The 22743-nt window shown below is 41.0% G+C and overlaps 1 protein-coding gene across 8 annotated transcripts in view; it reads left to right on the top strand.

Moving 5' to 3' along the window:
- Positions 1–22743, top strand: part of psme3ip1 (proteasome activator subunit 3 interacting protein 1) — a 106543-nt gene that overhangs the window by 26029 nt on the left and 57771 nt on the right. For all 8 annotated transcript variants that reach the window (XM_041191240.1, XM_041191246.1, XM_041191245.1 and 5 more), the window contains one exon: positions 12273–12413. In XM_041191240.1, coding sequence (XP_041047174.1) covers positions 12290–12413 — 124 coding nt within the window. In that variant the 5' untranslated portion in view covers positions 12273–12289. The remainder of the gene's footprint in view (positions 1–12272; positions 12414–22743) is intronic.

The raw sequence follows: 22743 nt of genomic DNA, 5'->3' as shown, positions 1-22743 counted from the left end.
CTGGCAAGGATGTGTTCAGTAGGTGGAAGGCATTCAAAGGCGAAATTTTGAGAGTGCAGATTTTGCATGTTCCTGTCAGGATTAAAGGCAAAGTTAATAAGCATAGAGAACTTTGGTTTTCAAGGGATATTGGCGATCTGGTTAAGAAAAAGAGAGAGGTGTATAGCAGGTATAGGCAACAAGGAGCAAGTGAGATAATTGTAGAGTATAGAAAATGTAAGAAAATACTAAAGAAGGAAATCAGGAAGGCAAAAAGAAGACATGAAGTTGCTTTGGCAGATAATGTGAAGGTAAGCCCGAAGGCTTTCTACAAGTATATTAAGAGTAAAAGGATAGTAAGGGACACAATTGGTCCCCTTGAAGATCAGAGTGGTCGTCTATGTGTGGAGCCTCACGAGATGGGGGAGATCTTACAGTTTTTTTGCATCAGTATTTATTCAGGAAACTGGCATAGTGTATAAGGAAGGAAAGGAAACAAGCAGTAGTGTCATGGAACATATAGAGATTAAAGAGGAGGAGGTGCTTGCTGCCTTACAACGAATAAAGGTAGATAAATCCCCCGGGCCTGACATGATATTCCCTCGGACCTTGAGGCAGACTAGTGTAGAAATTGCAGGGTCCATAGCAGAAATATTTAAAATGTCCTTAGCCACGGGTGAGGTGCCGGAGGATTGGAAGGTAGCTCATGTTGTTCCGTTGTTTAAAAAAGGCTCCAAAAGTAAACCAGGTAATTACAGCCCAGTGAGCCTGACGTCAATAGTAGGTAATTTACTGGAAGGTGTTCTGAGAGATCGGATATACAATTATTTGGACAGCCAAAGGCTGATTAAGGATAGTCAGCATGGCTTTGTGCGTGGTAGGTCATGTTTAACGAACCTTGTAGAGTTTTTCGAGGAGGTTACCAAGAAAGTAGATGAAGGAAAGGCTGTGGATGTTGTCTACATGGACTTTAGTAAGGCTTTTGACAAGGTCCCTCATGGGAAGTTAGTTCAGAAGGTTCAGACACTTGATATCCATGGAGAGGTTGTAAACTGGATTCGAAATTGGCTGTGTGGGAGAAGACAGAGAGTGATGGTGGATGATTGCTTCTCTGACTGGAGGCCTGTGACTAGTGGTGTGCCTCAGAGATCTGTGCTGGGACCATTGTTGTTTGTTGTCTATATCAATGATCTGGATGATAATGTGGTAAATTGGATCAGCAAGTTTGCTGATGACACTAAGATTGGAGGTGTTGTGGACAGCGAGGAAGGCTTTCAAAGCTTGCAGAGGGATCTGGACCAAATGGAAAAATGGGTCAGAAAATGGCAGATGGAATTTAATGCAGAAATGTGTGAGCTGTTGCATTTTGGAAGGACAAACCAAGGTAGGACATACACAGTAAATGGTAGGGCACTGAGGAGTGCGGAGGAACAAAGGGATCTGGGAGTTCAGATACGTAATTCCCTGAAAGTGGAGTCACAGGTAGACAGGGTTGTAAAGAAAGCTTTTGGCACACTGGCCTTCATAAATCAAAGTATTGAGTATAGGAATTGGGATGTTATGGTGAGGTTGTATAAGACATTGGTGAGGCCAACTTTGGAGTATTTGGTGCAGTTCTGATCGCCTTACTACAGGAAGGATATCAGTAAGATTGAAAGAGTGCAAGGAAGATGTTGCCAGGTCTTCAGGAGTTGAGTTACAGGGAAAGATTAAACAGTTTAGAACTTTATTCCTTGGAGCGTAGAAGAATGAGGGGAGATTTGATAGAAGTTTACAACATTATGAGGGGTATAGACCAGAGTAAATGCGAGTAGGCTCTTCCACTTAGATTAGGAGAGATAAACACGAGAGAACATGGCTTTAGGGTGAAAGGGGAAAGGTTTAGGGGGAACATTAGGGGGAACTTCTTCACTCAGAGAATGGTGGGAGTGTGGAACGAGCTGCCATCTGACGTAGTAAGTGCGGGCTCACTCTTAAGTTTTAAGAATAAATTGGATAGATACATGGATGGGAGAGGTCTGGAGGGTTATGGACTGGATGCAGGTCAATGGGACTAGCGGAATAATATTTCGGCACAGACCAGAAGGGCCGAATGGCCTGTTTTTCTGTGCTGTGGTGTTCTATGGTTCTATGTTAAAAGATGCCGAAGTTTGAGGATGATATTGAGTTATGTGGGATGCATCAAGGACAGGGATAAAATTCAGGAAGCTCTGTAGAGACCTAGCCACTAGCCAGATAAATTGTCAATTGTATTTAATGTTGAGAGGTATGCTATTGACATTGGTAGTAATAAGGACAGATGTAATTAAAAATGAAAGGAATATACCATTAATAGGAGTCAAGATAAAGATCTGCATTTAATATATGATTGAAAGCTAAAATTATGTCACAGCATATAAACAGATCTGTAAATATAAACCCAAAGAATGGTTGACAACATGTAAAGCCCTACACCCTATTTAAAGGCGCTGAAAAAAGGTTCTGGAAAGGCCATCAAAATGAATTATAGGCATTAACTGATAGACTCGTGAAGAGCGGCATATATAGTTAAACATCCTAGTGAAAAATGTTATTGGTACATAAAAATTCTTAAAGGAATCATTACACTGGATCTATGCAGGTGCCTTGTGCAATGAGAACATTATAAGCAAGACCATTGAGTTCAGTTTAGAAGGGTTAGCTTAATCCTGAGAACGCTGATTTAACGAATATACTGCCTCTTACCTTAGTAAATGGTGGCTTCATTGAGGCATTCAAATACAGCGGATAAATTCCTGATTCAGCAATAGCACAGGAAGATGACAGAAATGTCCTGAAGAGAGATCTGGGCTACTGAATGAGATGGGTGGCTATGTTTCATACTTATGCTATTAAAACTTGTCCTGTAAATATGGTGAAGCATTTTGAATTTGAATTTAAATGCTGAACGAATGTTAGAAGGCAGTATCCAAGAAATAATGTTTTCCATTTATTTAGACTCTAAAGGAATAAACATTTTCTAGACTTGCATACATGATCAACAAACCCTCCTTTCTCCTTGAACCAGAGATCTTCATATATTTTAAAGGAACTTGGTAACAGAATCACAGAATTGCTACAGTGCAGAAGGAAGCCATTCGATCCATCGTGTCTGCACCAGCCTCTGAATGAGCAATTCACTTAGAGCCATTCTCCTGCCTTCTCTCCATAACCCTGCACATTCTTCCTTTCCAGATAATAGTCTAATTCCACTTTGAATGCTTAGATTGAACCTGCCTCCACCATACTTTCAGGCAGTGCGTGGCAGAGCTTAACCACTCGCTGCATTAAACAAACTTTCCTTCTGTTGTTTTTGCTCCTTTTGCCAATTGCTTGAAACCTGTGCCTTCTCATTCTCAATCCTTTAATGTGTGGGAACGGTTTCTCCCTATCTACTCTGACCAGATCCCTCATGATTTTGAATACCTCTATCAAATCTCACACCATGGCATTTCCTTTGTAACTGTGTCTTACTACAAATATAAGGACATTTTTGCAATTAAGCAGAAATAAGGTCTTTAACAATTGCAATAAATAAATGTAATCAGCTTGTAGCCCTTCACCTAAAATGACTGATTTGGATAATTTTTTAATTCGGTTGTTGTTGACTGTTACTGGCAGTGGATGTTACTGCATTCTGTTTTAATAGCTAAATTTGGAAGCTGAAAATTGATTAAAAAGAGATTGTACTTAGCATTCATTTAAATTAATCATATAATTATGTACTTGGGCATTGGCAGCTACTTATACAAGCCTTTAGAAATTTGATATGACATTTAACAAGTGGAAACATTGAAAACCATCTGGAGTAGTAGAGTGTAGGGTTGGATGACATTTCAATTATGCAATATTTTTATTGCAAATATGTTTGCTGGTTTTTCGAGTGGAGAGTGGGTAGGTATTTGAAAACAAACACTTCATTAGCTCTGTGAATGAGAAGCTGTTGTTTGCACAGCAGCTTGACTTTGTTCAAAACTCATGGCCAGAAATTGAGTGATTCCAGTGATGCAGTTATCTTTACCTTTTGAAGAGCATTTGATAAGATGTGTCATGGTAGCATCATTGTAGAGTAGCATGTGGTTTCTCTGACCTGGGCTTATCCTTTGGCATCCCAAAATGAATTCTAAAGAACTTTCTATGCTTCCAGCAACAGTCAGTGCTTACATTGTTCTCCATCTGCCCTTGTTAACTGAAATGCTGAGGGGAAAAAATGTATTATTTGTAATCACTCAGTGAGTCCTTAGTTTCATGGTCTATTTGAGGCAAGAAAATCTAAAAGAGAATTCATCTAGGTAGCAGATATTTTAGCAGATATTTTAGAGTAACATTAATGGAAGCTTATACATAGCTGCTAATGGGGAGTGATGCTTACATGAGATAACATAAAAATACGGACAGAGAGGGTTCAGAGAGCTTATAAACATTAAGGTTTTTTTGCATATTTATTTAACTTTCCCTTATTGTTGATAACAGAGGGATGGATGTATGAATGGCTATGAAATCAGTAATGACAACAACCAGGTAAGTGTGAACATTAGATCAGAGCAGATAGTATATTTTAAAAATGCTTAAATTGGATGGGTTGAGCACCTCGTTAGAGGCTGGCAATCCTATACATCTGTAAACAGATGGAAGTGTCCAGGTTAGGCTTACTCTTGAATTGGCCCTCTGTGCCCAAGCTGGGGATAAAAGAAATAAATCTCATCTCCAAGTGGCAAAGAATGAAAGAATCTTAATTTATATAGCACCTTTTGTAACCCTGGGGCATCCCAAGGCTAACAAAGTAGCTTTTGAAGTGTTCTTTTGAAGAGTCATACGAACTCGAAACGTTAACTGTGTTCCTCTCCGCAGATGCAGTCAAACCTGCTGAGTTTTTCCAGGTATTTTTGTTTTTGTTTTGGATTTCCAGCATCTGCAGTTTTTTGCTTTTAGCTTTTGAAGTGTAGTCATTGTCGTAATGTCGGGAAATGCAACAGGCAATTTGCACACAAGGTCCCACAGACAATAGTGAGATGAACAACCAGATAATCTATTTGAAGTGATATTGATTTTGGAATAAATGTTTTGTTTGGTAGCAGGAGAACTCTTTACCCACAACCCCCCCACCATCCTCCATCCATGGTGCCACGGGATCTTTTGCATCTGCCTTTGAGAGTTGACAATACCTTGGTTTAAAATCTTGTCTAAAGCCAGCACCGCTGACATTGCAGTGCTCCTTCAATGTTACACTGAAGTGTCAGTCTAGATTACATGCTAAAGCCTATGGAGTGGGCTTGAACCAGAAAATGTCTGTAAAACTTCCAACCCCTGTCACCCAGCATATAGTGAGGGAGGAAAGAGAGGTTCCAGTGGTACACTGATATATGCTGTCTGTGGCACAGCACTAAATCTGAATCTCACTCTTGGTAAGTTGCTGGTACTAATTGACGCAGAGCAAAATGCATAGCTTTCCCCAATTGTTCTGCTTTAATGTCACCTTTATGTCTGTGATCCCCTACCTCCAGTATAGTTCTGAAATGATTCAATTCAAGTAACAATGGAGTAAGAAAGACATTTGACGGATTGCAAAATTCATTGGTTTGGTGATTTCAGATTTCTTGATGTTAAGTTGAGGTGTTTCAATGCATAAGTGAAGTTGAAGACAGAAGTTAATGAGTATTTTATTTCCATCTCCTAAAATCTGAAATTTGAGCAGTGTAGTCCATTTTCAGTCTAATTTATATCTATTAATGTAACCTGCAATATGTGATGATTCTTGACCTTAATATCCATAATAAATTAAACCTTGATAAAACTAATAGGATTTTGTTTCTCTCTATTGAGACTCGAGCTTTAATTTTGCTTAAATATCAGCCTGTACTGCATTAACATTTATTAGCGTTTAAATTTGTTTCAACTTTCAATACAAATATCCCCTAGCGATGATTTCTTCTGATAATGCAGTGTTTACATGTCAACCTCTTGCTTTGTTTTTTTGTTACCTTTCTTATCAAAATCTGTCTTCATTATGTGAACGATACCTAGCGTGAGTTGCTTCCTTTGCTTTCCATCCTCCCCCTTTTCCTCATCACCCCTTCTTGGAAACCATCTTCTTGGCATCTCCCCTGATTGCATTCTTGTTACTCCATCACTTATTGCTACCAGTGCATTTCAGGGAAATTTGCACAACAATCAACATACTTCAATTGTGACAGTCTTGCATTAGTTTAGCAGAAGCTTATACTGCGCTACAGGACCCCTGTTATATTGTGAGCTGTGAATTGCGTTCTGCGCAGTGGGAGAGAATTGTGCCGGTATGTGCTTACGTGTATAAACTCCCCTGCTTGTAAATTTTTAATGGTTTTAGAGCCAGGGCAGGAGTGTTTGCTTTCTCAAAGCATAAAAGACCCTTCAGCATGTTTATAACCATTTACCTGAATACTTTTAGGACATTCTGAAGTATTTCAGAACCTAAAATGTGCTTTTCAAGTGCAGTCACTGTTGTAATGTAGGAAATATAGCATTCAGTTAGTGCATAGCCAGCTCCTGCAAATAACAGTGATGTAAAGGACACTATTTTTGTGATGCTGGTTGAGGGATAAATTTTCTAATTTCTTTATCATTGGGACACACTAGTCCCAGTGGTACAGGAATAAGGAATGAGCAAGGGAATATGAAATAACTACAAATAGTATACAAGAAATGAGGCACCTTGGAGGATCTTGTAGAAAAACCTTTAAAGCTATTAGCAGCACAATGTGCGACGATTATGAAAAGAATCTTGAAGCGTATGACTTGAAGACAGAACACAAGTTCAAAAAGTGATTGTTCACTTGCTTGAAGCATTGACCCAATATGAAAGTTCTTAGAACTGCATCACAGGGAGACCACTTGGAATTCTTTGAAGTACAAAAGAAGCTGATAATTGGGGAAGACCAAAGGTACTAGGGATGTTTACAGTGGGGGGAAGGTTCCCACTGAAAAAAAAATCTCTCAACCCTTTACCAAAATCCTAATAACAGCATTAGACTGCTTAATCTAATTTAAGAATACAAACTCATGGCCTACAGCTTCATGATACTCTTGAAGCAATAGTGAATTTCATGACCACACTGCCTATTATGTAATGCACTGCAATGACTTAAATGGAACTTCTATATTTTTATTTCCACTCTGTAGAGCACTGTTCTTAGGCAAACTATTTTGTTTTAAGAAATTTCAAAATTTTGCTTCCACTCGGCCTTTAGTGATGAACGTAATTTGCAATGCACTGTATTTGAGTCCGATGAAGTCATTATTCTTTTGCAGTAAATGAACTGTGTCAGCCCTGTGGAATCTGTCACTGTATGCATGCTGTTGCAATAGTAGTTGTGAGCTGATAATTGACTCCTGTTTAAAATCACATAGCTTGTGTGTGTTGGATTGTTAATTTTAGCCTCTAGTCGTTTTGATGAAAGAAAGAAACAGGTTATTTTTAAGTTAGTAGTTTATGTCAGTAGTGTAGTGTATACTGTGTCTTTTATTGTTTAGGATTCAATTTTCCTAGGATAGCCATTCATAAGAGAAAAAATTGGGCACCTCTGCTGCAATCATGATTTGTGCAAGATATGCCCTGGGGTAATTCGCAGGAAACAAAGGAATTTCAATAACTATTTCTTTTAATATATTTTAATATCCTTTCAATATTTCACAGTATTCAAAACTAAGTGAATATTATGTGCAAGCTAAGATGAAATTCTGCTGCGCCACACCCTCACTTCCCTTGCCTTTGCCTGCTGCTTTCCGCTGCTTTGCCTGTGATACTTCTGTGGTATTGCTATTGCAGTTGCCTTAGGCTAGGGGCCTGTTCTGTCTGATTTACAAAATGAGCTTGGCCTTGGTCACATGTTGCATCAGGTCAAAAATAAGCTAACGTGGATAACCATCTTGCAATTCATATGCAAGTGTCCATAGGAAACACCAGTGGATATGTAACAGTGCTGGCAGTTTACAAATGGTGTTTTTTTTCAAAAAGCTCATTCAGCTATTAAAAAAAAAGCAAAATTGACTGAGAATATTTGACCCTTTATTCTAAGAAGGAATTGGAATACATTTATATGCAACCATTTACAAACAACCTAATAGTGCCTCACATGTCAAAAAACTGCCATATTGCAAAATGACTCACTAGCCGGAGATGCCATGAAAGGTTTAGCTCGAGAAACAATAACTTGTATTTATAAAGCATTTTAAATGTAATCAACATCCCAAGGTGCTTTGCTGGAGCATTGTCAAACAGAGTTTGACATGAGCCACATGAGAGATTAGGACAGATCAAGTAGTCTTTTAAGAAGCATCTTAAAGGAGGAGTGAGAACTGGAGAGGCAGAAAGGTTTAGGGATGGAATTCCAGTAACTAAGACTGTGGCAGTTAAATACACAGCTGCCAGCGGTGAAGTGAGAAAAATCGGGATTGTGCAAGAGTCCAGAATTCAATGAGGGCGGAGATCTCAGAGCGTTATAGGGCTTGAGGTTGCAGAGATAGGGATGAGCAAAGCCATGAAGAGACTTGAAAAATAGGATGAGAATTTTAAAATCGAGGTGTTGGACTGGGGGCCAATGTAGCGTGGGTGATGGGTGAACAAGATTTGGTGTGAGTTCAGGTGCAGACATGAGGGAACATCCTCAGGATAAATGTTTGAACATTTAGGAATGAGATCAGGAGTGATTTCTTCACTCAGCGGGTTGTGAATCTTTGCAATTCACTGCCCAAAGGGGTTATGGATGCTCCGTTGTTGAGTATGTTAATGGCTGGGTGAAATAGATTTTTGATCTCGGAGTCGAGGGATATGGGGAACGGGTGACAAAGTGGAGTTGTGGCAGAAGATCAAACATGGACCATATTGGTGGAGCAGGCTTATGAGGCCATATTGTCTACTCCTATTTCTTATGTTCTTGTTGGGAGACAGCTATGTGTTGACATGAGGAAGATCTTTGCATCAGCCAAATGTTGTTCAGAAATGGGGAACTCTAGTTGTTCAGCTGTGGGAGTTATTTTTGTTCCCCAGTTTATTAACCAGTCAGTTTGAAAGTGTTGTTTTGATGGAATGCATGTTTGCAGCAGTAAAATCCTATGCCCTGATAGGAAATCAGCATTTGTGAAAAGAAGTGTTGAGAGTTTATTGGCTGAGTGAGTGAGTGCTGTTCACCTACGTGAATATTTAATTTCTGTCTAATATGCCATTTAATTGATTGGCCAAGCTTTCTTTATCTATAATTTTTAAAAAATTGCTTGGTAGTACAGAACTTGAATATTGCTGAAAAAGAGACATGCTATCGAAGCTTTTCGCCCTCCACTCATCAGGACACAACAAATGCAAAATTTCAAAGAGAACAGCAATTTATACTGCATGAGAAAAGGGTGATGATTGGTGGAAAGTCGAGTCTGGTTGAGGTGTTGTCATGCAGAACAAACCAGGGAACTATTGTCCCCAAGGCTTTGGTTTAATTTATAAGGTGCAATGCCTGTACATGTCCCTTTTGCCTGTAGAGTACAGGGCTGTGCATATGAAAAATATAGCTTCTAGCAAATGTAAGTGAGCCACATTGCGAGCCTGACTGATAATCTTAAATTGGCTGTTTAGTGTAATTCTTGGCATACTCAGGATTGTTCAGCAAGTGCTGTTCAACTGCAGAATTACATCCAACATTAGACATGGGCTCGTTGAGTACAGTCTGTAAGCTGTCAGTTGCGAACAGCCGAAGTGATGTACTGTGTGATACAATCTGCCAGTTGTTGGAATGTATGGTCTTACGTACCTGACATCACAATGGCACTGAAATTCATATACCACATTACTCATTTGTTTGGTGGACAGAATTATTTTTGGCTTGATTTCAGCATCCTGTTAGTGGAAAATACCACCTGTATTGCTACTGCAGTGTAACAATGTGAGATGGCTAGTTTCACCTGTTGCTCAAATTTTTGAGACGCCTTGCCCTTCTAGTGTAATTTGAGGCAGACTGAGCACTCTCAGGCCCGAAGGTGGTGACCTCAGGCCCATTTGTGTGTATGTGCGATACACAGTGAGCAATTATCTGATTGGGTAGCCATTATCCAGCTTTGATGCACCCTACTTTGGCATCAGGCTTGCACGGTGAGCAAATGGCTTGGGCCCTATTTAAGAGATGTTGAATTTATCAACTCAGTAACTTGTGCAATTGAGTTCAGCTTTAATGACACCATGTATGACCCAATAGATGGTGTTACCATGGGATCTCCTCTAGGCCCAGCTCTCATTAAGAATTTTGCCGGTTTCCATGAGAAATGCGTTTTCGATAGAATGATCCCTAACCTCCTACACCTTGAAAATTCCTGATACATAGATGATACGCTTTGCTATATTTGAATCTGTAGCTGCATGTAAGAATTTCCTTACACCCCTTCAATGTGTTCCATCCAGCACTGAAATTCACCTTTGAGATGGAGCAGTCTAACAAACTCTCTTTCTTTGACGTGCTAGTTGAGAAATCCGTTAGTAGGTCCTCTACAAGCCTACCTTCACTGGTTAATATATATATTGGGATTCCTACAGCACCATGTGCCAAAATGTTGGCCTTATCAGCGACTTTGTAAATAGGGGCTTAAGACGTTTGCTCACCATGCAAACTTGACAGGATGCACATAATGATGTACATAAAGTGGAGGAAACAGCCTGGTTCATTGGGAAAATAGTTCATCACTGACAGTACAATATGAATGCTTACAACCTGTGAGCAACTGGTCTTGAGCCCTGTATCAGAATTAAGTCTGCAGAGCATTAACACAGCATATGTTGGTCTTTGGGTGATGTAAAATCCAGTTTTTTCTTTAAACATAAGTACCTTTTTGGCAAAAAAATGCGAGCTTGCACAACAGTAGACAGAAAGTGAGAAACTACTGACCAGTTAGTTTAACATCTGTCATAGGGAAAATGTTAGAAGCTACTATTAAAGATGTTATAGCAGGGCACTTTGAAAAATTCAGGGTAATCAGGCAGAGTCAATGTGGTTTTGTGAAAGGGAAATCATGTTTAACCAATTTATTGGAGCACTTTGAAGAAGTAACATATACTGTGAATAAAGGCGAACTGCTGGATGTACTGTATTTAGATATCAGAAGACATTTGATAAGGTGCCACATCAAAGGGTATTGCAAAAAACAAAAGCCCATGGTATAGGGGGTAACACATTGGCATGGATAGAAGATTGGCTAGCTAACAGGAAACAGAAGTTAGGCATAAGTGGGTCTTTTTCAGGCTGGCAAGATGTAATGAGTTGTGTGCCACAGGGATCAGTGCTGGGATCTCAACTTCTCGCAAATTATATAAACGACTTGGATGAAGGGACCGAAGGTATGGTTGCTAAATTTGCTGATGACACAAAGATAGGATAGTGAGGAGGACACAAGGAGGCTACAAAGGGATTTAGATAGGTTATGTCAGTGGGCAAAGACCTGACAAATGGAATATAATGTGAGAAAGTGTGAAATTGTCCATTTTGGCAGGAAAAATAAAAAAGCATATTTTCTAAATGGTGAGAGATTGCAGAACTCTTGAGACACAGAGGGATCTGGGTGCCCTGGTGCATGAATCTCAAAAGGCTAGCATGCAGGTACAGCAAGTAATTAGGAAAGCTAGTAGAATGTTATCATTTATTGAGAGAGCTATTGAATATAAAAGAATGGAGTTTATGCTTCAGTTATACATGGAATTGGTGAGACCACATTTAGAGTACTGTGTACAATATTGGTCTCCTTATTTAGGGAAGGATGTAAATGCGTTGGAAGCAGTTCCACGAAGGCTTGCTAGATTAATACCTGGATTGGGCGCATTGTCTTATGAGGAAAGACTGGACAGGCTGGATTTGTCTCTGCTGGCGTTTTGAGCAGTAGGAGGTGACTTGATTGAAACATGTAAGATCATGACGGGTCTTGACGGGGTCAGTGTGGAAGAGTCTAGTACTAGGGGCCTCTGTTTGAAAATAAAGGGTCGCCTATTTAGGACAGAGATGAGGAGAATTTTTTTCTGTCAGACGGTTGAGAGTCTTTGGAACTCTATTTCCACTGCCTTTTGAGGAAGAGTCTTTGAATATTTTTAAGGCAGAGGGTGATAGATTCTTGATAAGCAAGGGGATGATGGATTATCCGGGGTAGGCGGGAGGGTGGATTTGAGGTTACGATCACATCAGCCATGATCTCATTGAATGGCTGAATGGCCTACTCCTGCTCCTAATTTGTATGTTTATATTTAATAGTCAAATTCTTTAATTGCATTACAGTTTCACTTCATTGAAGTATGGACAGCGGGATCGAAGATAGTCTAATTAAGAGACGGTTTGTGACTGAAGCTGAATTAGATGAAAGACGCAAACAAAGACAGGAAGAGTGGGAAAAGGTTCGAAAACCTGAAGATCCAGAAGGTATTGTACATTGTTCTGAACTGCTCATGTGAACTGTGTCTTGTTGAAAAACCTGAATAGAAATACCACTGTTCAGTTCAGGAAAGGAACTCTCTGCTTTGGCCCACAACTGGTCTTGTGATAAATCAAGAATTCCAACCCACAGTTGGGTGTGTTCGTGAAAACACAGCAGCAATCAAATGCTATCTCCAGTTCTGGCCACTGAAACATAAAGGCCTTCAAGCCCAGTGGCAGTTGAGAGAAGAGATTGATTAATGCCTCCAGGGAAAGTTCGAAGGTATGGGCAAAGACTGGTGAAACTTGAGCTTTTCAGTCCTGAAAGATCACTATATTTACCACCTCTGTCATCTCAGAGGACCATGCGGCACAGAAGTATAAATTTGAAGTGAAATGAAAATGCTTGGTAATTGTTCAAAATGATGACTGTTGAGTTCTTGTCATCTGCAGGGCCTAGGATATGGGGGTGCAGACAGTGCCTGAGGGCTTAAAAACTGGATTTTGCCAGGCTGAGAGTTCTGATATCTCTTAAGCTTGTCTATTAGTTTCAGGTCAATTTCACTCATCGCTGCTGCTGCTTCCGGCCTTCGGGCAGCTTTGCGATTCGGAGTTTCTTTTGGAAAAGCCTGTCAGAAACTTGCTTGAAAGTGAGAAGCAGCAGCAGCAACCGAGAGTGTTCCTGCTTGAAGAATGGTAAGTCAAATCCCTCTAATTTTAGAACTAGTTGGATGCTGTGAGGAGGTATTGGATGGGGGGTTTGGGGAAGGTTGGAGGGTGCGCATTGGGAGGACAGTTGGAGAGGGCGAATTGGGAGGAAGGTTGGAGTGGTGGGGGTGTTGGGAAGAAGGTTGGGGGGGTGCTGCTGGGAGGAAGGTTGGAGTCGGGGGGGGGGGGGCATTGGGAGGAAGATTGGAGTGGGGGGGGCGTTGGGAGGAAGGTTGGAGTGGGGGATGGCGTTGGGAGGAAGGTTGGAGTGGGGAAGGGGCTGCTGGGAGAAAGGTTGGAGTGGGGAGAGCACTGGGACGAATATTGGAGTGGAGGGGGTGTCGGGAGGAAGGTTGGAGTGGAAGGAGGTGTCGGGAGGAAGGTTGTGTGGGGGGCGTCGGGAGATTAGATGAGTTTTGAATTGTTTTTGTTGATGTAGTGATTTCTTTGTATCCACTTCCCTAACATCAGTTGATCGCTCTGTGATTAATTATCCTTCGAGAATCATCATTAGGCTTCCAATTTCACCACTGTTACAGTCACTCTGCCTCCTGAATGCAGGTGTAATGAAAGAAAGACAACACGTACATTTATACACCACCTTTCACAATGTCCCAAATTGCCCTACAGCCAATTAAGTGCTTTTGAGTTGTAGTCACTGGTATAATGCAGGCAATGTTATCAAATGGCAGAGCAGGCTCAAGGGGCTGAATGGCATTCTCCTGTTCCTAATAACTATGTTCATATGTCATTCTGGGATGGATGGGATGAACTTGGCTAGATGGCCTTTGTCATCCATAATTATCTTGCGCATCATGGGTGGAGTTCTGTTTATTTTGTTGCTAATGAAAGATTACTGCGAGTGGGTTTTGTGGGGTGAGATTGCCAGGGCAGGAGTGTGTAATGGGCTAATAGTGAATTTGTAACCTGTTTAACACTGCACATGATTCTGAAGAATCTTTTACATTGACTCCAATCTCGTCCTTTTGTCTCCTTACCTATTATCCGACTCTATCTTGGTGATTTTTGAGTTTTTTGAGGTATTGCGATATTGTGGTAAAGTTGTGTTGTACAATAGATATTGAAAATGTGTTGTGGTGAGAAGCAGCAATCAGCAGAGCCTTCAGACTTGCTGATCACGAAGCAGATATAATTGTCAACCATTCAGTCTTTGTTCCCTGGCCTCTTAAAAGTTCTGCTGTACACCCAAGGGCCCAGAAACAGGGGAAGCACCGGGGTCCATGATTTCTTTCCCTGGCCCTGGTTATCTGGGGAACCAATCCTCTATAAAATGCTCCCCCTTGTATTACCCACAATAGTTCTTCTAATTGCCTATTCCACCTGTTGTACTTTCTGTTCTGAAAATCCTTTTCAAGAATTTTGCAGAGATGCAGTGAAACTCTTCTTGCCCTTGTGGATAAAGGAAATTCAGTGACTGCGCTGATTTTAGACTTAAATTTTCCTTTCTTGAGACTGTAAACTGCTCCCTATTCAGTTGTTGGCTTTTGTCGTTAATGCTATGAATCTCCAACTGTAAGATCAGCCATAAGCCACAACATCAGTATCATCTTCCTGAAAATGCAGGAAACCCAGTGTAGGGCTCAAAGCAGTTCAAACTGAAATTAAGTGATATTGCACTTTAGTCTTTAGATTTGGCTTACCAGTGTCTATTAGCATAGTTTGCAATATTTCTTTGAAAATTGCTGGGGATGATGGGGAATTGCGATCTTCCTTTGACATGAAATGTATATATCAATTATTTGGTTGCAAACCAGATGCCAAAGGTTTTGAACCATGTGATGTGAAAAATCCAACTTGGGACTTTGCAACTGGCCAACTCAATTTTTCTTCATTTATTAAAGCTCCGGTTCTTACCACTCTGTCTGTCACCTCACCTGCTTGGGATGCTGGAGGCAATATTACCTGACCACTGAGTGCAGCAGCTATATGCTTGCCACTGACTCCAATGCCCTCCCAGGCAACTGTCACTTGTTTAACTGAACTGTTTGTAACCTTGCTGTCATGTGTGACACCTAGTTGAGCTGCTGACCCCATGACCTGTCATCATAAATTCTGCCTGGATCCTTCTCCACAACAGGTCAGCTCACCACCTGCTTAGCATCTGTAAATGACAGAACTGTTACAACACAGAATGAGGCCATTCGGCCAATTGTGTCTGCACCAGCTCTTCAAATGAGCAATTCCCATAGTGCCATTCTCCCGCCTTATCCCTGTAACCCTGCACATTCTTCCTTTTCAGATAAAAGTCTAGTTCCCTTTTGAATGCTTCGATAGAACCTGCCTCCACCACACTCAGTGCCACTTGCTGTGTGAAACTTTTTTTTTTCTCATATGCAAATTTGGCTGTGGAACTGCTTGGTGTCAGTTCGGAAAATAAGTTTTGATATCACTTCTGTCTGAACTCATGTGGTATCCTAGATGGGAACCTGGACTGACTTCACTATATATTGTATTTGGTGTGGGCCCTATTTAAAAATAATTCTTCCAATCAACTGAAAGGGTTGTTTTATTACTGATGCAAATAGGCAAATATACTTTGTGAAAAAGTTGCTAACTGTTCCTCATAGTGGACTTTTGCTCCTTTACAAACAACAGGCAAGTCCATTGAATTCCAGACTGGGCTCAGTGCTGGCTAATTTTAGATAGTCCGTGTGTAATCTGATGGACCTAAATTTGAGTTAAAGCCTTTATAATGGGGTTTAGATAGCACTAATGGTTGGTCATGACACCATAATTATAGCCATTATATATTTTGAGTCCTTAGTGTAGCATTTTTTTTAAAAAATGTGAAAAATCCAAGCAACAAAGCAACACACCTGACCAATGAGGGGAAGACGGTGCATCGTAGGAGCATCAGCACTGCCTGGTGAGAACTGTTGAAAGGGGGGGAAGGGGAGGAAGAACAAAAGGGAAGGTCTGGGCTAGTGTAGAGGGCAGGAGGATGAAATGACAAAGATGTCATGGAACAAAAGGCAAAGAGAGTGGTAAAGAAATAAAGCATTTGTTCAGAGTGAGTGGATCGGCAGAATAATGAACACCTCTGTCCGAAAGCAAAAACGTGAACAACAAGATTCAGCACATGGAGAGAGGAGAGGATACTGTCCAATGACAAAAACCCGGGGAAAACCCAAGTCTATATCTTTCATGACTTGTTTGTGTTTTCACAAATTATTTCTCTGATCATGGATTTGGAAGTCACTGGTAGGGAAATAACTATCTGTATAAGCTCAGTTTAAACCAAAACACTGCAACTCCTATGAACACAAGATGGCTGCCGACAGTACTTCTGCGCAGGTGCATGGCCCTGCATGTGCAGAAATCCAATGTCACTATGTTGCGCCAAGTCTGACAGGACCACTTTGTGCATGTGCCAATGATGTCACTGTGCATGGGCGTCCTAACCGCAGAAAGATCGCTCATCTGCAGATTTCAAAATTAAGTGGTTTTTTAAATGTGGAGAAAAAGAATGGCCTTCTCCCTCTCTCCCTCCCTCCCTCGCTTCCCTCTCTCCCCACCTCTGGCAGGCTCTCAGCAAGTTCACGACAGAAGAGGCCACCGAACGGTGCAACTGAGTTGACAAAGGGCACCATGCACAGCCACCATGAAATCTCTCACACTCCTTGGGGAGCCCTCCTGTACCTCCCTATCTTTGTGACCTCCTCCAACCCCTGTAACTGTCTGTGATTTGCGTGTTACTTCAATTCTGGACTCTTAGCATTCTTCATTGCTCCTAAATTGGTGCCTGACTTTTCAGCTGCTAAATCTCGCATGCCTAGAACTAAACTCCTTTGGATGATTACAAATTCATACATCTCTCAATTCTGCTCCAAGTGCATGTTAAGAGTACGCCGTCATCCAACTGTGATGTTTTCAGCAGCACCATCTTTGGCCCTGGCTGTTTTCTACTCTGTCGCTTCAAATGCTGTCTCAAAGTAACATGCTTGAACTGCAGAAGCATGGTGAATACATGGTGTTGGCAGGAAATGCAGCCTAAATCAAAAGCTAAAATTGGGTCCAGTGATTGCATCATCTGACAATATTGTAATCAAATTGATATCAAATGTATGGCTACATTATGGACTTCTTTATTTTACTTGAACTAGTGCCCCTAAGGTTAAATCAAAAATAATTATTCATCAATGGTTTTGAACTGAAACAGTTCAGTATTTTCAGGATCTTGTAGTCAGCAGCAAAAGGAATGGTGCTCACCACTGACTTCGAAAGAAGTTGTCCGCAAAGATTTAGCAGGCTCTAGTGTTGATTCCCCTTTTTCAGACACAACTTTTCAATTGACACCATATATTGGGGGCCTATGACACCTAGCAACTGTGAAGCCACCAAGCAGTCTAATTAGCCAATCAGTTTGAAGAATTTTCTCAGATAGCAAATCAGGAAATGAAAACCACTGACTTCTTCACTTAACTATTTTAAGAAAGTGAAATCAAGATTTGTGTATAGACATGAAATTAAGGGAGAAGCAGAACAAACTTAATTTCTTTTTGTTTTATAAATAATGGACTTCCTAAATATTAGGGAATGATACTGCATACACAAAATTAATTTTTAAGGACCAGAGAAGTTGTTCAGCTGTAGTTATGACTTGATACACTATATGACATTGGACGCTCAATTACACCTTATTCAACAATGTTTAAAGTTTTCAACTGTACTTTTACGGTGAAAATATTGCATAAAAAGTTGAAGTTCATGTCAAACTAGTGATTCTGTATTGATTTCATCTGCAAAGATTGCAGTAGCGCACACGATGGAAGAGCTGGGTGTCACTGACAGCAACTTCCTGGATTTCCATGTTTAACTGTGCATGTGGTAATGTCAGAAGCTGCTGTCAGTCTAACATGGTAATAATGGCAGCACTGATAGTTTTGTGGTCACTACAATTGCAAATTTTGGACCATTAAATCTTACCCTGAATACCTTAAGATTCCTTTACCTGACGCTGAGTTGCAACTCATTTTACAAAAGTATTTTACTTAAAGTTTCTAGCTCTTTATAGTACTGTTCAGAAAAAAAATTCCTAAATATCTTTTTAAGCTTAAAATTAACCTCTAATTTGTAACATAATATACATCAACCTTCATAGAATTGACTATTGTTACATAATAATTCTGTACCTATTCTTGAGTTTAGAGCAGCATGTAACAGCCTTGATTCAAAAATTGCAAGTTGTTTCAGCAATGTTGCCTGATTTGATTCACTATCCTCTTTTTATACCCTTATTATGTCTTATTTTATAACCATTTGGAAAGCGTTTGCAGTTTGGGTGTCTGATTGAGCTGCAATGTTTGTGATTTATTCTGCAACCTCATTCTGCTTTAAGTTGCAGTCTAACGGCAGGTTAGTCCAGTTAGTCCAATTTTATTCATTATGCAGATTGAGTCCAAGATTGATGGATAACCTGTCAATCACACATTTTCTATTTGGTTCCAGACATGCCCTGAGTTTGGAATTACCACTGAGTTTGGAAGTGTAAAGCTAATGTCGCACTGCCCCTGATATTTGTGAGGTAGAGTCTGAGGGAGCATGACTGTTGGAAGTAGCGATCCCGGCGATGCTGAGGTCCTGCCAAATCTTACTATCATTGTTCCCTTCATTCCCCAAATAGCAGCCAGCCAGATTGACACCCTGACTAGCAGCAGAAGGCCACAGCTGGGAAAAAATTTGTGGCTCTTCCTGACAGTTGGGAGAGATCAGGGCTTAGGGGGGGTCTTGCCATGATTGTAAGACCCAAGGTTGCATAACTCTTATAAATGTGTGAAATGCCTGTGCTAAACTCTAAGTAACATGCTCTCAGTTCACCACCAACCATTTGTCAGAGCCGGGCAATCGGGAGAGAGTGAAGGAAAGAGCCTGGATTGGGGGGCTCTCAGAGCCTGGCAATGGTGGAGGAAGGAGGGAAAGATCATGGCTTGGTGCAGTGTTGGCGGAGTGAAGGTGAGTGGTGGTGGTGTGTCAGAGCCCAAAATTATGGGGGCAAGAGGGAAAGATGGTGAGTTGGGGTGGGGGTTTGGCTGTTTGAGGTAGGCAGAGTGGTGCTGGGGCAGTCGGCCAATATCAGCAGTAAGGAGAGGCTGTGTTTGGCAAAAGGGAGGCCAAAGTTTTGCTTCAGGTGCCGGGCGAAGCACTCCTGTGTCTCCTGGCCCATAAGTAGCAGTCACCTGCTGGAGTCAACAGCTCCACCCCCATTAGAGGATTCTGGAATACGCAACAGGTCTGGCAGCATCTGTGGAGTGAGAAACAGAGTTAACATTTCAGCTCAATTACCTTTCTGTAGCTCTGAAACATATCTATATATGCTGCCGATGCACTTATGCTTTTCTTGATATATGATAAGGTTGCTACACTATACCCATTAACTTCCCGATACACCCCTTGCTACCACCACATCACAAGCCCCCCCCCTCCCATCCTCCTCTCCTTGACATTCAATGGTATTACCATCACTGAATTCTTTACCATTTTTGGGATTAACATTGACCAGAAACTTAACTGGACCAGTCATTTAATACTGTGGCTACAAGAGCAGGTCAGAGGCAAAGAATTCTGTGCCAAATTATTCACCACCTGACTCCCTAAAGCCTGCCCATCATTTACAAGAGACGAGTCAGAAGAGTGAAGGAATACACTTCTCTTGCCTGGATGAATGCAGCTCCAACTGGAAGAAGTTTGACGCCATCCAGGACAAAGCAGCCTGCTTGATTGGCACCCCATCCAGCAGCTTGAAAATCCAATCCCTCCACCACCGGCGCACAATGGCTGCAGTGTGTACCATCTACAAGATACAGTACAGCAACTCACCAACTCTCTTATGTAGCATCTTCTAAATCTGTGACCCCTACTGCCTGTAGAGCAATGGCAGCAGATGCATGGGAACACCACCACCTCCAAGTTCCTTTCCAAGTCACACATCATCCTGACTCGGAACTGGATCACCGTTCCTTCGCTGTTGTTGGGTCAAAATCCTGGCAGCATTCTAGGTGTACCCACTCCACATGGACGGCAATGGTTCAAGGCAGTGGCACACCAACTCCTGCTCAAGATCATCTAGGGATGGACAATAAATGTTGGCCTTGCTAGTGATGCTCATATCCCAAGAAAAAAAAGAGGCATGGTGATAGAGCAGTCTGGGATGTTTACTGAAAGTAATGATTCTGAGAAAATGACTGTCAGGTTGCTGCTTGATTTGTGTCAAAATTAGGAAAGCCGTTCTATGGAGAAGTCCCCAGATGTTGGTGGGAACATTGTAGGGTTGACTGGGGTAGCTGTGCCTTTGTCATGTCCAAATCATGACAAAGCACCAGGTGAACCATCTCGTTTTATTCTTAATAAACCTTTTCTGTAGCTGATTTGAAATAACTGAGTTGCTTGCTAGGCCATTTCACTGGACAGTTACGAGTGAACCACACCACTGTGGGTCTGGAATCACATCTAGGCCAGCAGATTCCCTTCCCTAAAGAACATTAGTGAACTAGATGGATTGATTTGAATGCCACTAGCTTTTCAATTTCAGATTTATTTAATTAACTGAACTTAAATTCCTTCCTCTGCTGCTGTGGTGGGATTTGAACTCACGTCACTGGATTGTTAGTCCATGCTCTGGACTTCTAGTTCAGTAGCATAACCACTATGCATCAGAGAATAATGTAATTTTTTGTGCTTTGTATTCCATAACTTTACTATTTGAAAAGTGAAGTACTTGAAAAATGGATATGTCATTTATGATGGAGGATAAGCGAGCCTGTCTTCCCAAATGAACACCCTGCATGCACAAAACGCCATTCTCAGAAATAATTTGTTTGAACCCCACGTGTTTTTATGATGTCTGTAGTGACCATTAATCAAGAATTAGAAATGGACCGTTTCCTCTTTTAAGAGTAATTTTCTCTCACAGTTCTTCTAATCCTAGTGCCAGGATAAATTGCTGCTCAGGTTTCCAGTGTTACCTGCCCTCTTGGGTTACTGAAGCTATGTAATATTGAGGAAAAGATATGGATTTGACTGTGTACAATATACTACGAATGAGGAGCTGTGGTATGTAATGCTATTAATATAGAAGTGGGCTGCTTGATACGGTCACAAGAGATTGCCTTGAGTGGGTATAAATTATACTTCACAGCTACTCATCGTCACTCATTCATTTAAGTAAATAAAATAAAAAGAATTGAAGATGAATCTTAACAGAAAACTAACATGAAGTGCCTTTGCTACCTCTAGACTTGATTATTCGAGTGCACTCTCCCACAATCTGTCCTCTCTAAACTTAATGTCATTCAAAATTCTGCTATATTCTAACTTGCACAAAATTCCATTCAGCCTTCACCCCTGTGCTTGCTGACCTATATTAGCAATGCTTTGTCTTTAGAATTCTCATCATTGTTTTCAAACCTGTTTATGTTCATGCTCCTCCATATCTCTGTAATCTCCTCTAGTTTTACAATCCTCCAAGATATCTGCACTCCTCCAATTCTGCCCCCTTGAGTATCTTCACTTTTAATTGTTCCACCATTGGTGGCTGTGCCTTCAGTTGCCCAGGCCCTAACCTCTGGAAATCACTCATTAAACCTCTCCGCCTCTCAACCTCACCATCCCTTAAGACACTCCTTAAAACCTACCTGCTGGACCAAGCTTTTAACCATCTGCCCAGCATCTTGTGATGTGACTTGGGGGTGAATTTGCACTACATTTGTTCCTGTATTTGTATTTTGTATCATTCCAGAGATTGGAGCACACCATCTAGGCTGGCACATCCTTGTAGTACTAAGGGAATGCTGCATTGTTGGAGGTACCATCTTTTGGAGCCCTCCACCTGCTGCCTTAGTTGGATGGAAAAGTTCCTACGGCTGTATATGAAGAAGAGGGGAGGAGTTTTCCTTGTGACCTAACTGAGATTTATTTTGTTATGTATCATGTAATTGAGGAGCTGGTGGCGTAGTGGTGATGACAGTGGACTAGTAATCCAGGAGCCCAGGCTAATACTCTGGGGCCTTGGCTTCAAATCTAATCATGGCAGCTGGTGGAATTTGAATTCAATTAATAACATTTGGAATTAAAAAGATAAGTCTCAATAATAGTGACCATGAAACCATGTCGATTGTCGTAAAAACCCATCTGGTTCACTAATGTCCTTTAAGGAAGGAAATCTGCTATCCTTACCTGGTCTGGCCTACATGTGACTCCAGATTAATGTGGTTGCATCTTAGCTGCCCTCTAAAATAGCCCAACAAACCATTCAGTCCAAGGGTAATTAGGGATGGGCAACAAATGCTGGCCTTGTCAGCTACGCCCACATCCCATGAAAGAATAAAAAAAATGTCAATAGTGACTGCACTTCAGCAGTTCTTCATTGGAAAACCTTGACACAGGGCGCAAGATGAATGCACTTTTCCTTTATATCTAAACAGCGCACATGTCTCTTCATTAATTTGTTTGCACAGTAAGGCTGTGCAGTGCAAAATAAGATATAGTACTGTTTTTAAATGATTTGCAGTTTGAATTTCTATTCCAAATTGCAAATTGATATTAATTCATACTAAACTACAGTTTCCAATATTCTCACTGTGCCATTATACCATCACTTTGGCATTGATCT

The sequence above is a fragment of the Carcharodon carcharias genome, chromosome 7, assembly GCF_017639515.1.
Source record: "Carcharodon carcharias isolate sCarCar2 chromosome 7, sCarCar2.pri, whole genome shotgun sequence".
Classification (NCBI taxonomy): Eukaryota; Metazoa; Chordata; class Chondrichthyes; order Lamniformes; family Lamnidae; genus Carcharodon; species Carcharodon carcharias.
This window is presented reverse-complemented; position numbering and strand designations above follow the sequence as displayed.